The following is a 22,830-nucleotide window of genomic DNA, read 5'->3' as shown; positions in this document are numbered from 1 at the left end:
CTAGCAGGGCACTAAGGGATGAACAACAAAATGAGCATGAAAGAATAAATGTTCTGTTAGCGTGTTACATCAAATATTTTACAGCACATTGTAGGGAAACTGTTACAATGTGTTATAAATGATGTGTTGCAAACAATCTATTGCAGTGTGGTATAGGTGATCTGTTATTGCACATTTCAAGAGAATCTGTTCAATTACCTGTGAATGGATGTAGAGAAATACGTTTCAGTGTGCAACAAGTACGTTAAGCAACTTGCTACAGAGTATTTCAGGTAAGGTGTTACGATGAATCAGAGAGGAATATGTTGCTGTATGTTACAGATCAGTGTGTTGAAGAAAGTCTGCTACAGAGAATGTTAAAGTGATTCAGAACACCTTTTACAGCCAGTGCATTACATGGACTCATACACGAGTCTAATATAAGGAATCTTCAACTGTGGTGACAGGGAATTTGATTGTGATTACAGTGAATAAGCTTAAAGTACCCCGCAGGGATTTTGTCACAGTAGGACAGGGCAAGCTCCCAGGCTTTGGGATCCTGATGTCGGGGTGACCTGGAGGGTCCGTGCAGTGATGTAGCCAAGCTTCATCGATAAGTCAGTAGGTGGCCATTTAGCACTGAAGGTTTGTCAGCCTAACCGCCAGCAATGGGATCTGCTGGAGGAGCTGGAAACTTCCAAGAGTGGGCAGCAGCAGATGGATTCGTTGGGGAGAGGAACAAGGGCACTTCCATTCCTGGTCACTGGCAAGAAGTGGGGGGGATAGAAGAAGGAGCAAAAGGATTAGCATGATCATATGGAAATGTAACACAGGAATAGGCACTACCGCAGCTGGGGCTGTATTTAACTCAGCTCAATCCCCATTGTCTACAAAAATGCACACGGCTGCATGAGTGGCTAACTCTACTGAGCTGGCAGCTTTGGAATGCAGCCTGGGTCCACTTTGGCACTGGCACCATGCCAGGGAGCCAGCTACGGTACCCTTGCCCTGGGTATGTAATGAGGTAAATTGGCTGCCAGGCTCCATTGTGTATCTCTGCCTGGTCTGCCCTCCTGCACGCTGTCAGGGAACATTATTGGCCATGGGAGTGGCTCTCCTGACATAGTCTCTCACCATTTTCCTGGCCTGCCCTAACTCCACACCCACCACCCCATGAATGTTCAACTGCTCTGTGTAACAGGAGAACCATGGGTTAAAGAGAACCTGTGACAGTAACTGACAATGAATCCATTCCTCAGTACTAGCAGTCGTCTGCAGTGCATTACACAGAATTGTTTAGAGTGTGTGACATGGGACACTGCAATAATTTACCAGAAATTTGGAAGTGATTAGTCTGAATTTGTTACAGTGTGTGTTATAAGGAATCAATTATGCAGTATCACAGGAGAATATGTTGTTGCCATGCTAGAGTGAAATCTGATACAGGAGAATCTGTTACACTATGCTATAGTGAAATCTTTGTGTGTTATAGGAACATTTATTACACCATGGTAAAGTGACATATCCTATACCATGGTATAGTTGAATCTGTTAGCATGCTTAACCGGGAACCTATTACAGTCCAATATTGGAATCCATTATAGTGTGTTACAGCAGAATCTGTTACAGTGCATTGGAATAAATCTGTCACAGTGCATTAGTGGAATTTGTTACACGACACTGAAATCTGTTACAGTAGAATCTGTTACACTGTATTATACTTTGTTACAGTAAAATTTTTTGCTTGGTTACAGTTAAATCAGTTAAAGTAGAATCTGTGGCAGTAAAATTGGTTACTTTGTTACAGTGCGATGTTACAGTGCAATCTATTATAGTGTGTTACAGGAGTATCTATTTCATCATGCTACAGTCAAACCTGTTGCAGTGCAACAGGAGAATCTGTTACACTGTGCTACAGTGAGATTTGTTAAAATGCTTAGCACAGAATCTGTTTCTGTGCAGTATAATTACATTAGTTGTGTATTACAGTGGAATCTGTTCCACTGTATTCCAGTCAAATCAGTTGTGATGTACTTAAGTGGAAGCTGTTATGCTGTGTTACAGGGAAATCAGTTATTTATCATATCGGAGAATTCCTAGAGTGTGGAAGCAGGCTTTTTGACTAATCAAATCCATCAATCCTCCAAAGCGCTTCCCACCCAGACCCACTCCCCTACCCTATCCCTGTAGCTCTGCATTTCCCAAGAGCAATCCAAATAACCTGCACATTTATGGACCGGGAGGAAATTGGAACACCCAGAGAAAACCCATGCAAACATGGGGACGACACGGACAGTCAACCGAGGGGTGCACTGTCCTCTCTGGCGCTTTGAAGCAGCAATACTAACCATGAACCACTGTGCTGCCCTGTTACACTGTATTACAGTGAAATCAGTCATTGTATATTACAGTGGGGGGATTCTGTTAAACTGAGTCACAGTGAAATCAGCCCTAGTGTGTCACAGTGGAATCTGTTGACATTTTCAAAGTGTAATCTGGCACAGTGGAATCTGTTCCACTGTAACGTTGCAATGCATTACAGGGGAATCTGTTACACTGCCTCACAGGAGAATCATGCAGTTTGCAGAATGTGTCACAGGAACTTGACAAAAAAGGGGTGACTGGACACCAAGCTTTGTCTGTCTAAAAGTAGCCAATGTCCCAAGACCATTCCTCCTGACTATTTGTTTGCCACTATCACCATGACAACTGCTCAGACACTCAAGGATATTGGGATTCTCAGAGGTTGGTGAGGATGGAGGGTGTGTTAAGGGATAATGTGGCAAATCATGAGGTGGGATTCACGTGACTCTATGCTGCCAGTGAGGCTGAGAGATAAGTATAGATTAGGACTCTCATCTTGCTGTTCTTTGAAATAGTGTATGCGTGCTATTCTTTCTCTACTTGAGAGGTCAGACAGGACCAAAATTCAACATTCCCACCAAATAACCTCAGCAAGGGCGGTAATCCCTCAGCATGGGGTACCGATGCCAGCTTTAAACTGAGCATCAAATATCTTGGGGCGAGGCTTGGCTACTTGACTGCAGCCATCATTGAGTTTTTGATATACCTGGTCCTGAAGGTGCTAATTAGTGTTGAATCTTCTGGGCTCCCTTAGCACTTGATTACTGATGATCAACAAATTCTCTGATTGGATACTTGGCTGTGAAGGAACCAATGAGCCCTCAGTGTAGCAAGTGGCCAATGTGTGCTCTGATTGGATACCGTGCCATAAGCCAACACTTGGGCATTTATTGGCTACTGAGCGGTGAATGAGCCAATTTGTTTTCAACCAATGGGAGGAAATTGAGCAGAAAAACAGGAGATCCATGCTGCAATTTGTTGGTCATCAAGTAACCAAGTGCTAAGGGCACCCAGAAGATTCAATATTGACGGGTCAGAGATGGAAAAAGCAGGATGAGATGCTGAGAGCATGTGTCCTCTTATAGGAGGAGAGTTGGGCTTTCCAAAGGGAGGGGTGTCCTGTCTAAAGCTGGAGATGAGAAGAAATTGCATTTTGAGAGAAGGATGGGGTGGGCCCATCCTTACTATGAATAATTTAGTTTCCCCAGAGACAGTTGAACATAGAACATAGAAAAGTAGAGCACAGTGCAGGCCGTTCGGCCCTTGATGTTGTGCCGGCCTTTTATCCTACTCTAAGATCAAACTATCCAACATACATTTTACTATCACTTTACACTTTACTATTATCCATGTGCCGATCCAACAGTCGCTTAAATGTCCCTAATGTATCTGACTCTACTGCCACCACTGGCAGTGCATTCCACACACCCACCACTCTCTGTGTAAAGAACTGACCACTAACATCTCCCCTAAATCTTCCTCCAATCATGTTAAAATTATGCTCCCTAGTGATAGCCATTTCCATCCTGGGAAAAATGTCTATGACTACCCACTCTATCTATGCCTCTCATCATCTTGTACACCTCCATCAAGTCATCCCCTCATCCTTCTTCACTCCAATGAGAAAAGTCCTAGCTCCCTCAAACTTTCTTCATAAGACATGGCGTCCAGTTCAGGCAGCATCCTGGTAAATCTCCTCTGCACCCCTCAAAAGCTTCCTCACCCTTTCGAAAAAGTGTCCAGAACTGAGCACAATATCCCAAGTGTGGTCTAACCAGGGCTCTATAGAGCTGCAGCATAACCTCACAGCTCTTAAACCCAATCCCCCAGCTAATGAAAGCCAGCACACCGTATGTCTTCTTAATAACCCTATCAACTTTGGTGGCAACTTTGAGGGATCTATGGACCTGGAACCTAAGACCCCTCTGTTCCTGCCAAGAACCCTGCCTTGAACCCTGTATTCAAATTCCATCTTCCAAAAGGTTGGCTCTTTGACTATATCCAAGGCTGATTTAGACAGATCTTCCATCAAAGTATGTGTCAAGGACAACAGGTTGGGTAGTGGAGCAGGTATGATGGGCCACGCGGACTACCCATACCCGTGTATCTTTCTTGTTAACTACCTGCACCAAGTCAGCAGGTTAGCACCAATTCAAAGAAGGATTGACAAGCACTGACCACCAGGGGCAGTGCAGCGACCCTGACAACAGGGGGAAGGGAAGGAACAGAGAAGTGTGGTTCAGTTTAAATGGAGTTGGAGAGAGGTAAGGGTGCCACTACCCCACCCCCCCCCCACCAACCCTGGAATATGGTGTCCACCTCTCTCTCTAAAGGCCTCTACTCTTATTCCTCCCAATCTTACTGGGTAACTTGTCATGCTGTCCTCCCACCTCGTCCCTCTGCCAACGTGGCACATCCAGATCCACCTTCAGTTTAAACTGAAGTGTTAGAATTTGAATCAGAATTAGGTTTTATTGCCACATGTACTCAAGTACAGAAGTACAATATCACCATTCACTGGTGCCATCTTGGGTACAAAGGCACCTCAGTCCAAAATCTTAGGTACAAGGTAGAAAAATAAAGAAATAAGTTAAAAGTTCAACACGGAGTTTCACTGGATTCATGCTGCCTCTATTTAAGATATTTTTTGTAAAACAAAAACTTTTCTTTTGCCAGTAAAACTATTTTATTAAATGGGATGTAGGCTTTTCTATCCATTCCAACCCTGCACTCCCCCACTCCCTAATCTGTTTGTTTTGGCTGCTTTACTTGTCCCCGGCATCTGGCCTGTTCAAGACTGGAAGATCTGAGAGGGGGCAGCCAGCTCCATCCCAGTACCGGAGGGGAATGAAGCTCAGCAGCTGAGCTTAGGGATGGCAGCATGGGGGAAAGCAATGTGAAATATGTAAACAGCTGGATGCTGCCAAATGCATGTGGCTGCCAGCGGCTCAGAAGCGAAGCACAATGTTGGGCTCTATAGTACAGAGAAAGACAGCGTTTACTGGTAGCCAGCCTCACACCGCAGTCTGACCTTTGCCGACTGTGAAAGGCAGGTTTTTGACTCTCTCTGCCCCAGCAGTTTTTGATATTTTGTTTGCATTTCTCTCTTTCCCCGAGTTCCGGAATGTGAACAGGCCAGGTTAGCCAAATCGCGCATAGCAAGCTCCCAGAGCTGGTTTGGAATTCTGGTGTTTTCTTTCACTTTTTTTTTTAAGCAGTGACTTTAGATTTGAGGCATCTGTGCGGAATGGAATGCTCAGACGTCGCGAACGCTTTCCTCGTAGTACCAGGGAGAGGGGCTGGTCCATCAGAGGACCCAGGGATTGTTTAACACTGCAGAACAGAGATAGGAGCTCCTGTGGTGTGGTGGTAGTATCCTCATATCACGGTCAGGAGGGCTCATTCAATCCCACACTTGCTCCAACTGTGTGTCAAAACAATTCTGGTCTCCCTGCTATAGAAAGGATGTTGTGAAACTTGAAAAGCTACAGAAAAGGTTGACAAGGATGTTGCCAGGGTTTGAGGGTTTGAGCTACAGGGAGAGGCTGAATAGGCTGGGGCTGTTTTCCCTGGAGCATTGGAGGCTGATGGGTGACCTTACAGACGTTAATAAAATCATGAGGGGCATGGATATGGTGAATAGCTAAGATCTTTTCCCCAGGGTAGGGCTGGGTAGGGGAGTCCAAAACTAGAGGGCATAGGTTTAAGGTGAGAGGAGAGAGATTTAAGAGGGACCTAAGGGGTAACATTTTCACTCAGAGGGTGATGCATGTCTGGAACGAGCTGCCAAACGAAGTGGCGGAGGCTGGTACAATCACAATATCAAAACAGGCAGCTGGATAGGTACATGATTAGGAAAGGTTTAGAGGGATATGGGCCAAATGCTGGGAGATGGGATTAGATTAATTTAGAATACATGGTTAACATGGACAAGTTGGACTGAAGGGTTTGTTTCCGTGCTGTACATTTCTATGACTCTATCTCTGCACAGTTTAATAAGGAAATATCTATAGCAGGACCTCGCCCATCACTTCTCACCTATGTTCCTGGTGTCTATTTCTGTGGACAAGAAAATGAATCCGCTGGATCAGAATGGGAGTGGGGTTAACAAAGCACAGTAGAGGGGATTTGGATAACATCATTTAGATAAAAGCCAGAAGGTCAAACTGGTAATACATGCACATGACACATACTGGTCTGGTGTTACCCCAAAAATACAGATCCAGTGTAATCAATGACTTTATTTTTATTACTGCTTTTACCTCACTTGTGAATGCTGTTCTGTTATCCTTAAATCTTCTTGTTCATTTGCCTTGTAAAACTATTACTGATGGTGGTATACAGGACTTGAGACTGATGGTCCAACTGCAGATTGCCTTTTCCCCTTCCCAGTTGCCTGAGATCAGACACTTCGTTTTACTTAGAGGGTGGGTTGGGTACAGCCGGAACTTCCAGGCCCCTGGCAACCCTCAGTTCATTGCAAATGTGCATTTCCTGCTTTCAACATTCCCCAGGCACCTGTTCGAGCCCCTCCTCGTCTTCATCTCCATCTCCAGCTCCAGCTCCAGCCCTGCCACCTTCCAAGATTGGCCATCATTCCTCCGGTTCTGGCCTCTTTCTTGAGCATCAACACCCGCCCCCACCCATCAAACCCGATTTTAAACACTCCATCACCGGCTGCCCTGCCCTCAGGGTCCCCAAAGCTCCGTACCTTCCTGCCCGAGTCAATCCATTAGGAAACTCTGCAGAACACCCCTCTTTTCCTCATTCTCCCCTCCAAGCGTTTTGGTCACTCAAACCTGTCTTAATCCGGGGACAGTCACTCCTGCGAGGCTCCTTAGTGGGGAGATGGCTTTCTGGACTTGAAAGTGCTATATGAAGGCAGGTTGTTGTTGTTGAGGGGTGCCAAAGGCTGGTGATGCCAGGACATTGGGGGGTGACATACTGAGGATGGCAGATTCAAAGTGCCACCTCCATCTGCCAGCTACCATCCTTTTAGGAATTGGAGTATTGACAGGGTCCCTGACACTTCCGGTGGCTCAGTGTAACCACTGAATCCTAGGAAGAAATGTTTGTTTAGTGCATGGATTCTGAAGAAGGGCTTATGCCCGAAACGTTGATTCTCCTGTTCCTTGGATGCTGCCTGACCTCGCTGCGCTTTGACAGCATGAGGGACCTGGGTTTGAGTACAGCCTCGGATGACTGTCTGTGTGGAGTTTGCACATTCTCCCCGTGTCTGTGTGGGTTTCCTCCCACAGTCTAAAGATGTGCAGGTCAGGTGAATTGGTCATGCTGAATTGCCCGTAGTGTTAGGTGTATTAGTCAGAGGGAAATGGGTCTGGGTGGGTTACTCTTTGGAGAGTCAGTGTGGCCTGTTTCCATACTGTAGGGAATCTAATCTAATCAAATCTCATTTCTGAGACACCTTCAGACTGATGAAAGGTTGCCGTTTTTAACTTTATTGCTGGAACAGCACAGCAGGTCAGGCAGCATCCAGGGAACAGGAGATTCGACGTTTCGGGCACAGGCCCTTCTTCAGGAATGAGCAGAGAGTGTTCAGCAGGAGAAGATAAAAGGTAGGGAGGAGGGACTTGGAGGAGGGGAGTTGGAAATGTGATAGGTGGAAAGAGGTCAAGGTGAGGGTGATAGGTCGGAGTAGGGTGGAGGCGGAGAGGTCAAGAAGAAGACTGCAGGTCAGGAAGGCGGTGCCAGGCTGGAAGGATCCGGCTGAGACAAGGTGGGGGGAGGGGGGATGAAGAAACTGGTGAAGTCCAAGTTCATCCCCTGCGGTTGGAGGGTTCCAACGCCATCCCATTCTCCCAATTCCTTCGTCTCCGTCGCATCTGCTCCCAGGAGGACCAGTTCAAAATACGTACAACACAGATGGCCTCCTTCTTCAAGGACCGCAATTTCCCCCCCGACGTGGTCGACGGTGCCCTCCACCGCATCTCCTCCACTTCCCGCTCCTCCGCCCTTGAGCCCCGCCCCTCCAACCGCCACCAGGACAGAACCCCACTGGTCCTCACCTACCACCCCACCAATCTCCATGTACAGCGCATCATCCGCCGTCACTTCCGCCACCTCCAAACAGACCCCAGCACCAAGGATATATTTCCCTCCCCTCCCCTATCAGCTTTCCGTAGAGACCACTCCCTCCGCGACTCCCTTGTCAGATCCACACCCCCCACCGACCCAACCACCACTCCCGGCACCTTCCCTTGCAACCGCAGGAGGTGCAACACTTGCGCCCACACCTCCCCCCTCACTTCTCTCCAAGGCCCCAAGGGAAACTTCCATATCCGCCACAGATTCACCTGCACCTCCACCCACATCATCTACTGCATCCGCTGCAGCCGGTGTGGCCTCCTCTATATTGGGGAGACAGGCCGCCTACTTGCGGAGCGATTCAGGGAGCACCTCTGGGCCACCCGGACGAACCAACCCAACCAACCTGTGGCACAGCATTTCAACTCCCCCTCCCACTCCACCGAGGATATGCAGGTCATTGGACTCATCCACCGCCAAACCACAACAACCCGACGGTCGGAGGAGGAGCGTCTTATCTTCCGACTGGGAACCCTCCAACCGCAGGGGATGAACTTGGACTTCACCAGTTTCTTCATCCCCCCTCCCCCCACCTTGTCTCAGCCGGATCCTTCCAGCCCGGCACCGCCTTCCTGACCTGCAGTCTTCTTCTTGACCTCTCCGCCTCCACCCTACTCCGACCTATCACCCTCACCTTGACCTCTTTCCACCTATCACATTTCCAACGCCCCTCCTCCAAGTCCCTCCTCCCTACCTTTTATCTTCTCCTGCTGAACACTCTCTGCTCATTCCTGAAGAAGGGCCTGTGCCCGAAACGTCGAATCTCCTGTTCCCTGGATGCTGCCTGACCTGCTGTGCTGTTCCAGCAATAAAGTTTCAACTTTGATCTCCAGCATCTGCAGACCTCACTTTCTCCTGCCGTTTTTAACTCACAGCCTGGCCCTTCTGCTTAACCCCTTAGATACTGAGTGCCCCCAAAAGAGAGTTATTTTAGGTGCTCAGAGACCAGGAGTTTCTCAGTTTGAACTGCTGAACTCCACCTATGCCCACACCCCACCCTCGTGTATGTAGACAGTGTCATAGTAATGTGTTTGTCTCCTTGTCTCAGAGGGGCTGTCTGACAGTGAGCTGTTTCACTACTTGCACAATTGCACTGTCTCAGTGTGAACTCGTTAACCCCTCATGTACCGAGCGAGTCAGTCACTGTGCTGCCTAACTTCTCATATTGGGGAATCATCAAGTGTTCTACTTAACCCCTCATGTACCAGGGGAATTGTGCAGTGAGCTGTTTAATCCCTCATGTACCAGGGGAATTGTGCAGTGAACTGTTTAACCCCTCGTGGATCAGGGGAATCATGCAGTGACCTATTTAACCCCCTCATGTACCAAAGAAATTGTGCAGTGAGCTGTTTAACCCCTCGTGTATCAGGAAAATTGTGCAGTGAGTATTTACCCCCACATGCACCAGGGTCATATACTGAGACGTTTAACCTCTTGTGTACTGGAGAATATCACAGTGATCTACTTAACCCCTGGGGAATCATGCAGCGAGCTGTTTAACTCCTTATGTACTGGGGGAATCGTGCAGTAACCTTTTGAACCACTCATGTACTGGGAGGCTGTGCAGAGACCTATTTAACCCTTTCTGTATCATAATAATCATGCCGTGAGGTATTTTAACTCCTTGTGTACCGAGGAATCATGCAGTGAGCTGTTTAACCCCTTTAAAACCAGGGAAAACTTGAAAGACTGTTTAACCGCTTGTGTACTGGGGAATTCTGCAGTGCGCTGTTTAGCCGTTTGAGTACAAGGGAATGGTACAATTATACAGAGAGAGTCTCACAGTGAACTGTTTGTTACGTTGTCTGTCGAGAGAATATGGCATTAAGCTGTTTAGTTGAGTGTGTCTTGTTGTGAATTGTTTAACTTCTCGTGTATTGTGGGGAATCGAACAGCGAGCTGTTTAACCATTTGTGCAACAAGACTGCCTACAGAGCTGTTTAACACCTTGTGTACTGAGACAGACTGACGGCACACTGCTTAACCACATGTGGACAGAGAGAGAATCTGACAATGCACTGTTCAACCATTTGTGTATTGGGAATGCCTCCTATCTGAACTGTTTAACCCCACATGTACAAATAGTGCCTCAGGGTCAGTTGTTTAATCCCTCTGTACCAGAGACACCTCTCCAATTAGTCATCCACTGTTCCAACTCAGTGGGCACTTTGATCCTTAATTTGGGGATGACCCTTGAACATCCATCATTCTGGCACAGCAAGAGGCTATTCATCCCTTCGACTCTGTGCTGATCAGACAGATGTCTTTGAATATATTTTGTGTTTAGATTTCATATCAAGCGCAAATAAAAGGATTTTCTGATCATTTGGAAATGACAGGGATATTTTTGAGCTAGATGCTTGTGACAATCTGGAATTGGGGAGGTTTCTCTGGGCTTCTGGGAGTTGGAGAAGGGTCAACATCAATCATACGGCTAGTGGGACATTGTGGGAGTGGTCACTGAGCGTATCACAGCTTCCTGAAAGGATAGCCTCGAGATAAGAGAAGGATTAGGTTAAAGATTCAGCAACTTTTAGGCCTGACAGGTAATTTGAAGGATAACTGTGGGATACTTGAGGCTTAGTTCAGGAGGGTTCTGATGTGCTTATGGTGGATATCCCTCTGTTATGTCTGAGCACACCACCTGACTTATCCTCTCATCTGTTCTCTCCACAGCTGATCCAGTAGATGTTTTACAAGTGTTGCAGTTTAACAGGTTACCTGAAGGAGTGAGGACGACCACAGGCTTCTGCCCCAAAAGGAAATCCGTCTCCAGTGCAGATGTGGCTTACAGAATATCCAAAAAGGCTCAAATCAGCGCTCCCACCAAACAGCTCTTCCCAGGTAAGCACGGGCAGCAAACTGAGCATGCTGGGAAACTGGAGGCCTTCTGCGCAATGTCTGAAAATCCTGGTGTAGAGGAAGGGGAAGAGGGGCCATAGGTTGACCCTTTGGTTAATGATTGGGGGTTACTCATTTTTTCTACCCCCAGTAGCTGCGGACTGGTGATTGACAGTCCACCTTTGACCTCATCACCCTGCCCCAGACAATGATAGTCTGTGGATCATATCCATATGTGCAGTACTGTGCTGTGGCTCTTTGAACCGGACACGTGCTGCCTTTGCATGTTCCAGAGGAATGCCAAGAGCTTATGTAGAAAGCAATATGTTGTCAAGTCAGGATTTGTTGTAAATGCAGGTTATCTGATTGCATGGTGTGTCACTGAGCTGTCTCTGTTTAACCCTGTTCACTCAGTGACTCCCTCTCATCCCTGCCATACATTGATCCTCCCCTTGTCCATATAACCACCCCGTGACCCTCTCCTTGTATGTATGGTTACTGAGTGACCATTCCCTTGTCCCTGAAGCCACTAAATAATCTTTTCTTGTCACTCACTGACCCTTTCCTTGTCTCTATGGCCACTGAGCATGAGTGATGAAATGATCCCTTCTCTTGTGCAGGAGGTACTCGATTCCCCGAAGACTTCTCCATCATGACACTGGTGAAACCGAAGGCTGGAAACCAAGCTTTCCTGCTGTCCATCTACAGTGAGCAAGGCATGCAGCAGGTGGGAGTGGAGATAGGCCGTTCACCCGTCTTCCTGTACGAGGACCACAGTGGGAAGCCTGCACCCGAGGACTACCCCATCTTTGGAGGCATCAATCTCTCAGATGGAAAGTTAGTAGATAGGGCTGCTGTACGTGTATGTCCCCTGTGCTTTGTGTGTACATGTCTGTGTTTGTGTGTATCAGTCCGTGTGCTTTGTGTCTGTGTGTGTCTCTGTGTGTATACCACTCCCTATGCTTTGTCTGTGTGTGCGTCAGCCTCTGCACTTTGTATGTGTGTCTCTGTGTATGCAGCCATCCTGGTGCTGTGTGTGTATGTGTGTGTGTATCAGTCTCTGTTTGGTGTGTGTGTGTATCACTATGTTTGTGCATCAGTCCCAGTGTTTTGTGTATGTGAGAGTGTGTGTATATGGTCTCTGTGCTTTGTGTGTGTGCTTTGCACATGTGTATCTGCATGTGTATCAGTCTCTGTAATTGGTGTGTGTATATTTCTTATTGTTTGCACATTAGTCCCTCTGTTTTTTGTATGTATCTCTAGGCGTGTATCAGTCTCTGTGTTTTGTGTTGTGTGTGTGTTTGTGTGTGTGTGTGTATGTAAGAAAGAGAGAGACCCTCTGTGCTTTGTGCAAATGTCTTTATGTATGTATAATAGTTCCTTTGCTTTGTGTATATGTGTGAGCCTCTGTGCTTTGTGAGTGTAACTCTGTTTATCAGTCCCTGTGCTTTGTGTGCTTGTGTGTGAAGGTGTGTGAGCCTCTATGCTTTGTGCATGTGTCTCTATGTCTGTGTATCAGTCTCTATGCTTTGTCACTTCCCCTGCCATTTCTGATGCTGAGCCAAATCCTGGTATCCTGTTTTACACTGAGCTGGGTTCCTGATCATATCTTCTCCATCGCTAAGTCCACCTATTCCCATCCCGGGATGATTGTCTGTCTCTGTGTCCACCTCAGCTCATCCACCTGCTAAAACACTGATCTGTGCCTTTACTACCTCCTTGGCAACTCCAAACCTCTCCTGTCCGTTATCCCATCTCTTGTAAAAAAGATGAACCTCAAACTCTGCTGCTCATAACTTAACTCATCCTGAGCCTCATTTCCCTCCCACTCCTAACTTGGTGTCAACTCTCATTCTTCTCTTCAACTCCCTGTTTTTGTCATCTCCTACAATCCCATGACTCTCTGTGTTCCTCTAACTTTGGCCTCTTGAAAATCCTTGATTGCACTTGCTCCACCATTTGTGGCTCTGCCTGGGCCCTGATACTAGGAATTCCCTCCCTGAATCTCTCCATCCCTCTACCTCAGTTTTCCCTTTCCAGACACCCTGAAAGCCCATCTCTTTGACTGTGGTTTCAATCACTTCTTTCATTCTTATTTTTATGGCTTGTCAAAGAATGTTTTCATCACGGTTTGCTTGATAATCATTCCTGTGAAGTCTTTTAGGGGTTTTACTACATTGAGTTAACACAAATTTTAACTTCTTATAGTTATGTGCTTTGCTAGAGAGAGAGAGAGCGTTTGTGTGTGTGTGTGTGGTATGTGTGTCTGTTTAATCTTCTTATATTAGAAACACCAAAACTGCAGATGCTAGAATCCAAAGTAGACAAACATGAGGCTGAAAGACCTGAAGAAGGGTTATACCAGAATCATTGACTTTTCCACCTGCTGATGCTGGATTCGAGCACAGCAGGTCAGGCTGCATCTGAAGAGCAGGAAAATCGATGTTCCGGGCAAAAGCCCGTCAACAGGCATTCCTGTTGAAGGGCTTTTGCCCGAAACGTCGATTTTCCTGCTCCTCGGATGCTGCCTGACCTGCTGTGCTTTTCCAGCACCACTCTAGTCTTGACTCTAATCTCCAGCATCTGCAGTCCCCACCTCCACCCCCTGATGCTGCCTGGCTTGCTGAGTTCTTCCAGCTTCCGTTTATCTACTTTGTAAGTCCTGGATTGTCTGTTTCCTGAGTTCATTTTTTGGATTTGATTAATTATTGTCACATGTACCCAGGTACAGTGAAAAGCTTTGTTTTGCATGCACTACAGGCAGATCACACCATACAAAGTGCATTAGGCTAATAGCCTGCAGGCTCCTGTATTCCTGTGTGTGCAGGATTTTAGACATAAATCTTTGCACTTGTCTGCACCTATCTCTCAGTATGCCTATTCCCAGTTAACTAAAAGGTTTATTGTGTCCTGTGTGCTGATGTCTGCGCATTTCTTTATATTGCCTGTCTGCTCCTACATCTGGTTAGTGAGTTAGATTTTACAATCGGGAACCGTATATTCTATGGAACAGGATTGTTGACGTTTCACATACTGCATACTCAGGCATTACATTTCACAGAGACACGGAAAGATCAGCTAGTGGGAAAAATGTGGCAGATGGATTGCATTGCTGGAAAATGTGAGATCATCTATTTTGTAGCAAAAAGGGACAGACCGGGGTATTATTTAAATGGTGAAATAGTGGAAGGCGAAAGAGATTTAGGGACCCAGGTGCACAACAGTACACTAAGTTAGAGTGGGCAGGTAGCAAATCTAAATAAAAAGATAAATGGGGTGTTCAAAATATTACTTCCCCTCCTCACTAACATTGTATCATCTCACAGAGTGCACTGGCCATTTCTCCTTGTGTATGCCTGACTCTGTTTCTGTCTATGACCCTGTTTCTGTGACCATGTGTGTGTATTTGCGCATTTCTCTCTGTTTTTGTGCCTATTTTTCTATGTGTGCTAAGCTGTTTGTTTCTGTGTCTTCCCTTTTCTCTGTATGTGTCTGTTTGACTGTGACCATGTATGTAAGCCTACGTATTTATGTGTATTCTGTTTGTTTCTCTGTCAGTTTCTCTCTCTCTCTCTATGCTCCTTTCTTTCCATGTCTCTACCTCTCCACGTGCCTGTATGTTTCTTTTCCTGTACTTCTCTGTATTGTGTTTGTATGTCTCTGTTTGCTTCGATGTCTATGCGTATTTCTCTGTCTATTGATTTCTGCTGGTGTATCTTTCTGTGAGTGTGTGTCAGTTTAATTCTGTATCCTTGTGTCTCTCTCTGTGTCTCTATCAGGTTGTTTTGCATCTGTGTATGTACTTATTTGGTTCTGTGTCAGTATCTGTGTGTTTGTGTGTGTACCTATGCCTGTGTTCCTCTCTATGTGTACATCTGTTTCTCTCTGTGTGTATCTCTGGGTGTGTGTCTGCTTATTTATGTTTGTTTCAGTGTATTAGTATATGGATGAAGAGCAGGAACAGGCCATACTGCCCTTTGGTGGGGAATGGTGGCGCATGAGGGCATAATCAATTCAGCCACGCACATGTGTTTGGGTCTTAACAGCATGGGAGGGAAGAAATGGTGAGGACCTGTCTTCCAAATTTGGGAATGGTGGGTGACCATAAACCAGTACCTTGGGTAGTAGCACATAGATTTGACAGTCATCTGAAAACCTTGGCAAATTGCTTTACATTTGATGATAATGGATCTTACTGTACAACCAGTGCACTCTGTGAGATGATACAATGTTAGTGAGGAGGGGAAGTAATATTTTGAACACCCCATTTCCTGCATATGTCTTGGAATGGTCCTCATGTATGACAAGCTGTTATCAGGTACAATTTATTGGGGTTCACTGAACATACTGAATGTTGTGTTGAGAGGCATGAGAGATGCTGAGAGGATGTTTATGGGAGAGTTTATGATCAGAGGAGAAAGTGAGGTCTGCAGATGCTGGAGATCAGAGCTGGAAATGTGTTGCTGGAAAAGCGCAGCAGGTCAGGCAGCATCCAGGGAACAGGAGAATCGACGTTTCGGGCATAAGCCCTTCTTTATGATCAGAGGGCATTGTCTCATTATAAAGGGCACCAATTTAAGATTGAGATGAGAAAGTATTTCTTCTCTTAGAAGGTTGTGAGTATTTAGAACTCCTTGCCAGCGAGAGAGCTGTAGGGGCAGAAACTAAGGGCAGCATATTTAAGGCTGAGATCGATAGATTCTCAATCAGTAGGGGAATCACAAGTTACGGGTCAAGGACAGGAAAATGGACAAGAGGGCTGTTGGATCAGCCATGATCTTATTGAATGGCCTACTCCTGTTTCTATTCCTGGAAGTCTTATGGTGGTTTATGTGTCAATAAAGGTATCTTTGATTTGTCACACAAAGTATTTATGATTGATGATCATTTGCTTTTAGCATATCTGTTGGATTAAGCATTGCCCTCAGTATGACATAGTCTGAGTGCTGTCATTTCTGTTCACATAGACCATGAATTTTGGATTCTTGTTCAGCTGATGTTGTGTACTTTGTTAGTGAGGACTGCAGATGCTGGAGATCAGAGTCAAAAAGTGTGATGCTATGCTCGAAACATCGATTCTCCTGCTCCTCAGATGCTGCCTGACCAGTTGTTTTTCCATCACCACATTTTTTGATTATTTTATTAGTGATACTAACTATTTACATTATTATATAATAATGTGGAAGATTAAATCATGTTAACACCATTGAATGCCAAAGGGTGATGGTTAGATCGTCTCTTATCAGAGATAATCTTTGTCTGGTGTTAGTGCGGCACGAACATTACTTGCTCCTTGTCAGCCCAAGCTTGGATAATGCCCAGATCTTGTTGCATTTGAACATGGACATGTTCAGTATCTGAGGAGTCACGAATGGATGGATCCTTCAATTGGCATTTCTAACTGCTGCAAATAATGCTTAGTCATATTATTATATACTGTATATTACATACATATAATTGAACTGACTTAATGCACATCACTGATTACATTGCAATGTGGTAGTTATTGAAGGCAAACTTTACACCAGATGTCAGAATGTTGTGGTGTCATGTAAATATCTGACAGCTGAATATTATGCACTTATCGGTGAAGTTCCCCACTTCTAACCTTCGAATGGGGGCAAGGTAATTGATGAAGCAGCTGAAGATGGTTGGACCGAGGGCACCTACCCTGAGGAATTCCTGCAGAGGTGTCCTGGAGCTGAGCTGACTGACCTGCAACTAAACACATCCATCTCCCTATGTGCCACATATGACTCCAACCAGCATTGAATTTGCTCCAGTTCCCATCCGGGAATGTCCAGATTTGCTAGGATCCTTGATGCCACACTCAGACAACCACGGCCTTGATATCAAGGGCTGTCACTCTCAACTCACTTCTAGAATTCAGCTGCTTTGTCCATGTTTGAACCAAGGCTGTAATGAGGTCAGGAGCTGAGTGCCCTAGCGGAACATAAACTGGATGTTGCTGAGCAGGTTATTGCTGAGCAGGGGCTGTCTGATAGCAGTGTTGATGACACCTTCCATCACTTTACTGATGATCGAAAGTAAACTGATGGGGTGGTAAATATCCAGGTTGGATTTGTCCAACTCCTTGTGTACGTGGTATACCTGGGCATTTTTCCATATTGTTGTGTAGTTGCCAGTGTTGTAACTCTGTTGGAAACACCTCACTCGGAGAGCAGCATGCTCAGAAGCATAAGTCTATTGCCGGAACGTTGTCAGAACCCACAGCCTTCGCAGTATCCAGTGCCTCCAACTGTTTCTTGATGTCAGATGGAGTGAATCAAACTGGCTGAAGACTCACATCTGTGATGCTGGGGACCACTGGAGGAGGCTGGGATGAAACATTCAGTTGGCTGAAGATTGTGCAAATGATGCTTACTCATGTTATTATATCTTCGAGGAGAAAGTGAGGACTGCAGATGCTGGAGATCAGAGCTGAAAATGTGTTGCTGGAAAAGCGCAGCAGGTCAGGCAGCATCCAAGGAGCAGGAGAATCGACGTTTCGGGCATGAGCCCTTCTTCAGGAATGAGGAAAGTGTGTCCAGCAGGCGAAGATAAAAGGTAGGGAGGAGGGGCTTGGGGGAGGGGCGTTGGAAATGCGATAGGTGGAGGGAGGTCAAGGTGAGGGTGATAGGCCGGAGTGGGGTGGGGGCGGGAGAGATCAGGAAGAAAATTGCAGGTTAGGAAGGCGGTGCTGAGTTCGAGGGATTTGACTGAGACAAGGTGGGAGGAGGGGAAATGAGGAAACTGGAGAAATCTGAGTTCATCCCTTGTGGTTGGAGGGTTCCTAGGCGGAAGATGAGACGCTCTTCCTCCAACTGTCGTTTTGCTATGGTCTGGCGATGGAGGAGTCCAAGGACCTGCATATCCTTGGTGGAGTGGGAGGGGGAGTTGAAGTGTTGAGCCATGGGGTGGTTGGGTTGGTTGGTCCGGGTGTCCCAGAGGTGTTCTCTGAAACGTTCCGCAAGTATGCGGCCTGTCTCCCCAATATAGAGGAGGCCACATCGGATGCAGCGGATGCAATAGGTGATGTGTGTGGAGGTGCAGGTGAATTTGTGACGGATATGAAAGGATCCCTTGGGGCCTTGGAGGGAAGTAAGGGGGGAGGTGTGGGCGCAAGTTTTACATTTCTTGCGGTTGCAGGGGAAGGTGCCGGGAGTGGAGGTTGGGTTGGTGGAGGGTGTGGACCTGACGAGGGAGTCACGGAGGGAGTGGTCTTTTCGGAATGCTGATAGGGGAGGGGAGGGAAATATATCCCTGGTGGTGGGGTCCGTTTGGAGGTGGCGGAAATGACAGCGGATGATACGCTGTATATGGAGGTTGGTGGGGTGGTAGGTGAGGACTAGTGGGGTTCTGTCCTGGTGGCGGTTGGAGGGGCAGGGCTCAAGGGTGGAGGAGCGGGAAATGGAGGAGATGCGGTGGAGAGTATCGTCAACCACGTCTGGGGGGGAAATTGCGGTCTTTGAAGCAGGAGGCCATCTGGGTTGTACGGTTTTGGAACTGGTCCTCCTGGGAGCAGATGCGGCGGAGACGAAGGAATTGGGAATATGGGATGGCGTTTTTACAGGGGGCAGGGTGGGAGGAGTTGTAGTCTAGGTAGCTGTGGGAGTCGTCGGTTTGTAGTAGATGTCCGTGTTGATTCGGTCACCCGAGATAGAAATGGAAAGGTCTAGGAAGGGGAGGGAGGAATCTGAGACGGTTCAGGTAAATTTGAGGTCGGGGTGGAAGGTGTGGGTAAAGTGGATGAACTGTTCAACCTCCTCGTGGGAGCACGAGGCAGCGCCGATACAGTCATCGATGTAGTGGAGGAAAAGGTGGGGGGTGGGGCCAGTGTAGCTGCGGAAGATGGACTGTTCCACATATCCTACAAAGAGGCAGGCATAGATGGGGCCTGTGCGGGTGCCCATGACTACTCCTTTGGTTTGGAGGAAGTGGGAGGATTGGAAAGAGAAGTTGTTCAGGGTGAGGACCAGTACTGGTTTATGGTCACCCACCATTCCCAAATTTGGAAGACAGGTCCTCACCATTTCTTCCCTCCCATGCTGTTAAGACCCAAACACGTGTGCGTGGCTGAATTGATTATGACCTCATGCGCCACCATTCCCCACCAAAGGGCAGTATGGCCTGTTCCTGCTCTTCATCCATATACTAATACACTGAAACAAACATAAATAAGCAGACACACACCCAGAGATACACACAGAGAGAAACAGATGTACACATAGAGAGGAACACAGGCATAGATACACACACACAAACACAAAGATACTGACACAGAACCAAATTCACCTGCACCTCCACACACATCATTTATTGCATCCGCTGCACCCGATGTGGCCTCCTCTATATTGGGGACACAGGCCGCCTGCTTGCGGAACGTTTCAGAGAACACCTCTGGGACACCCAGACCAACCAACCCAACCACCCCGTGGCTCAACACTTCAACTACCCCTCCCACTCCACCAAGGACATGCAGGTCCTTGGACTCCTCTATCGCCAGACCATAGCAACACGACGGTTTGAGGAAGAGCGCTTCATCTTCTGCCTGGGAACCCTCCAACCACAAGGGATGAACTCGGATTTCTCCAGTTTCCTCATTTCCCCTCCTCTCACCTTGTCTCAGTCAAATCCCTCGAACTCAGCACCACCTTCCTAACCTGCAATCTCTCCGGCCCCACCCCCACTCCGGCCTATCACCCTCACCTTGACTATCTATCGCATTTCCAACGCCCCTCCCCCAAGTCCCTCCTCCCTACCTTTTATCTTAGCCTGCTGTACACACTTTCTTCATTCCTGAAGAAGGGCTCATACCCGAAACGTCGATTCTCCTGTTCCTTGGATGCTGCCTGACCTGCTGCGCTTTTCCAGCAACACATTTTCAGCTCTGATGTTATTATATACTGTACATTACATACGCATGACAAACTGACTGAATACACATCATTGACAACATTGCATTCTGATAGTTACTGAAAGCAAAGTGGATAACTTGATACCAGATATCAGAATGTTGTGGTGTCTTATGAGTATCTGAAAGCTATTCTGCCCATCTGGTCTTGAATATATGCACTCGTATAGTTCTCTACTTGTTTGTCTGTTTCTAGATGTGGATCAGTTTCTTTCTCTGCGTGACCCTCTCCATGTGCGTTTCTCAGACTGTGTCTGTGTATCTTTTTAGACAAGTATCTGTTTCTGTGTCTGTGTATCTCTCTGTCCGTTTGTTTCTCTCTGTGTGTGCCTGTCTGCTTCTCTCTGTGTGTATTTGAACACATGCATCTGTTTGGTTCTGTCTGTGTATCTGTCTCTGTGCATCTATTTCTGTCTATGTATTTCTCTCTCTCTGTCTGTTTCAGTATCTGTGTATCTCAGTGTGAATGTATCTATTTGTCACTGTGTGCCTGAGCATCTTTCTCTGGGCACATCATTTTGTACTGTGATGGTATATCTGTCTCAGCTTGTTTGTCACTATCTCTGTGTATCTTTCTATATGTCTGCTTGAGTCTTTCTATGTCTCCGTATTGCTGTGTCAGTTGCTGCATTTTTATCTCTGTCTGTCTCTCTTTCGATCTATGTTTGTTTCTGTGTCACTGTGTCTCTCTGTGTGTGGCTGTTTCTTCAGAGTCTATGTATCTCCTTCTGTGTCTACGTGTTTTGTTTGTCACCGTAACTGCCTATCTCTCTCAGTGTGCATGTATGTATTTCTTTCTGTGATGGTGTATTTCTCTATATTTGTCTTTTATAACATGTCTTTTTACATCTCTAGAATCGTGGTCTGTCTCAGCGTCTATATACCTGTTTGACTCTGTTCCTCTGTATCCATCTCTGTGTCTGTTTTTGTGGCTGTGTATCTCTGTGTCTGGTTATTTCTTAATCTATATATCTGTGTCTGAGTTTGTCCCCGCCTGTATCTATACGTCTGTGTTTGTTTCTGTGTCTTTGTACCTGTGTGTGTGTGAGAGTGTGTGTGTGTGTGAGAGTGTGTGTGTTTCTGTAACTATATATCTTACTAGGTATGTCTTTATCTGTATCTGGGTATCTTTGTGCCTGTATGTGTTTGTCTGTTACTGTGTATGTATCATTCTATGTGCCTGTTTCTTTCCGTATCAGTGTATCTGTCCCTGTCTGTGTTTCATTCCGTGCCTCTACCTGTGTTTATCAATCTGCTTTTGTATCTTTGTATCTTTTCTTAGTTTCTGTGTTAGTTTATTTGTCTCTCTGTGTGTCTGTTTGTTTCCATGACTGTGCAGTATATCTCCATATATGTGTGACTGTTAGTTTCTTTGTGTTTGTACCTCTCTGTGACTGTTAGTTTCTTCATTTTGTACCTCTCTATGCGTGGTTGACTATTTCTGCATATCTGTCTATGTGTCTCTCTGTGTGTCTGTTTGCTTCTCTGTCTATGCTGTCTGCCTGTTTCTGTGTCTCTGTATGTGTGTGTGTCAATGTATATAATTCTGTCTGTTTTTGTTTGTTTCTGTCTCTCAGAATCCTTCTCTATGTGAGGCTGCTTCTTCCTTGTCTCTGTATCTTTTTCTGAATATCTGATTTACCTGGGTCTCAATGTTTCTGTATATGTGTCTCCATTCGCTTCTGTCTGTATCTCTCTATGTGTGTGTGTCTATTTGTTGCTGTGTCTTTGTGTCTCCTCATTTATGTGTCCATTGAGTTAGTATTTGTATATCTCTCTCTATACATATGTCTGTTTCTATGTCTCTGTATGGTTCTCTGTTTGTTTCTGTGTGTGTCTGTATCTGTGTCTTTGTATATGTCCATGTGAGTTTAATTGATTCTGTGTCTGTGTATGTTTGCATCTGTCTATTTCTGCACATCTCTCTGTGTTTTTCTCTTTTTGTGTCTGTATTTGTCTTGTGTGTATGTCTCTGTTTTTGTATTTCTCTACTTGTGTGTCTGTTTGTTTGTGTCTGTACCTTTCTTTGTGTGTGTGTGTTTGTTGCTGCGCCTGTGTCTTTCTGCATAAATGCACCTGTTTGTTTATGTGCTTATATGTGCATTTGTATGCATGTTTCTGTATTGGTGTACCCTGTATCTCTATGTCTGTTTGTTTCTCCGACAGTATTTCTCTCTACGTTGTGCCTCTTTCAACCTGTGGCTCTGTATCTACATGTGTAGTTGTTTGTTTTGGTTCTGTATGTCAGTCCATGTGTGTTTCTTATTCTGTATGGGTATTTGTTTACCTGTGTATCCATTTGTTTCTGTGCCTGTTTACCTGTCCCTGGGTGTGTCTGTTTCTGTATTTCTATGTGCCTGTATATCTGTCTGTGTGTGACTATTTTTCTATTTGTGTATCCATCAATGTATTTACCTGAGTGTTTCTGTGTCTGTATATCTATCAATATCTGTGTATTTGTTTATCTCTCTATGTATGTGTCTATTTGTTCTATGACTGCGTATCTGTTTGTGTCTATACCTCTCTGTGTATGTCTGTTAGTTTCTGTGTCTGTGTATCACCCAGTGTGTATTTGTTTGTGCCTGTGTCTATGGATTTCAGTTTATAAGTCTGTGGATTTCTGTGTG

The 22,830-nt window shown here is 46.0% G+C and overlaps 1 protein-coding gene across 6 annotated transcripts in view; it reads left to right on the top strand.

Annotated features, from left to right (window-relative positions):
• LOC122541220 (collagen alpha-1(V) chain-like) overlaps positions 1-22,830 on the top strand; it is a 386,777-nt gene that overhangs the window by 46,726 nt on the left and 317,221 nt on the right. For all 6 annotated transcript variants that reach the window (XM_087979516.1, XM_087979517.1, XM_087979518.1 and 3 more), the window contains exons 2-3: positions 11,125-11,292; positions 11,910-12,126. In XM_087979516.1, coding sequence (XP_087835642.1) covers positions 11,125-11,292; positions 11,910-12,126 — 385 coding nt within the window. The remainder of the gene's footprint in view (positions 1-11,124; positions 11,293-11,909; positions 12,127-22,830) is intronic.

The sequence above is a fragment of the Chiloscyllium plagiosum genome, unplaced genomic scaffold (assembly GCF_037043375.1).
Source record: "Chiloscyllium plagiosum isolate Xiang-an unplaced genomic scaffold, Cpla_swu_hap1 HiC_scaffold_35, whole genome shotgun sequence".
Lineage (NCBI taxonomy): Eukaryota > Metazoa > Chordata > Chondrichthyes > Orectolobiformes > Hemiscylliidae > Chiloscyllium > Chiloscyllium plagiosum.
This window is presented reverse-complemented; position numbering and strand designations above follow the sequence as displayed.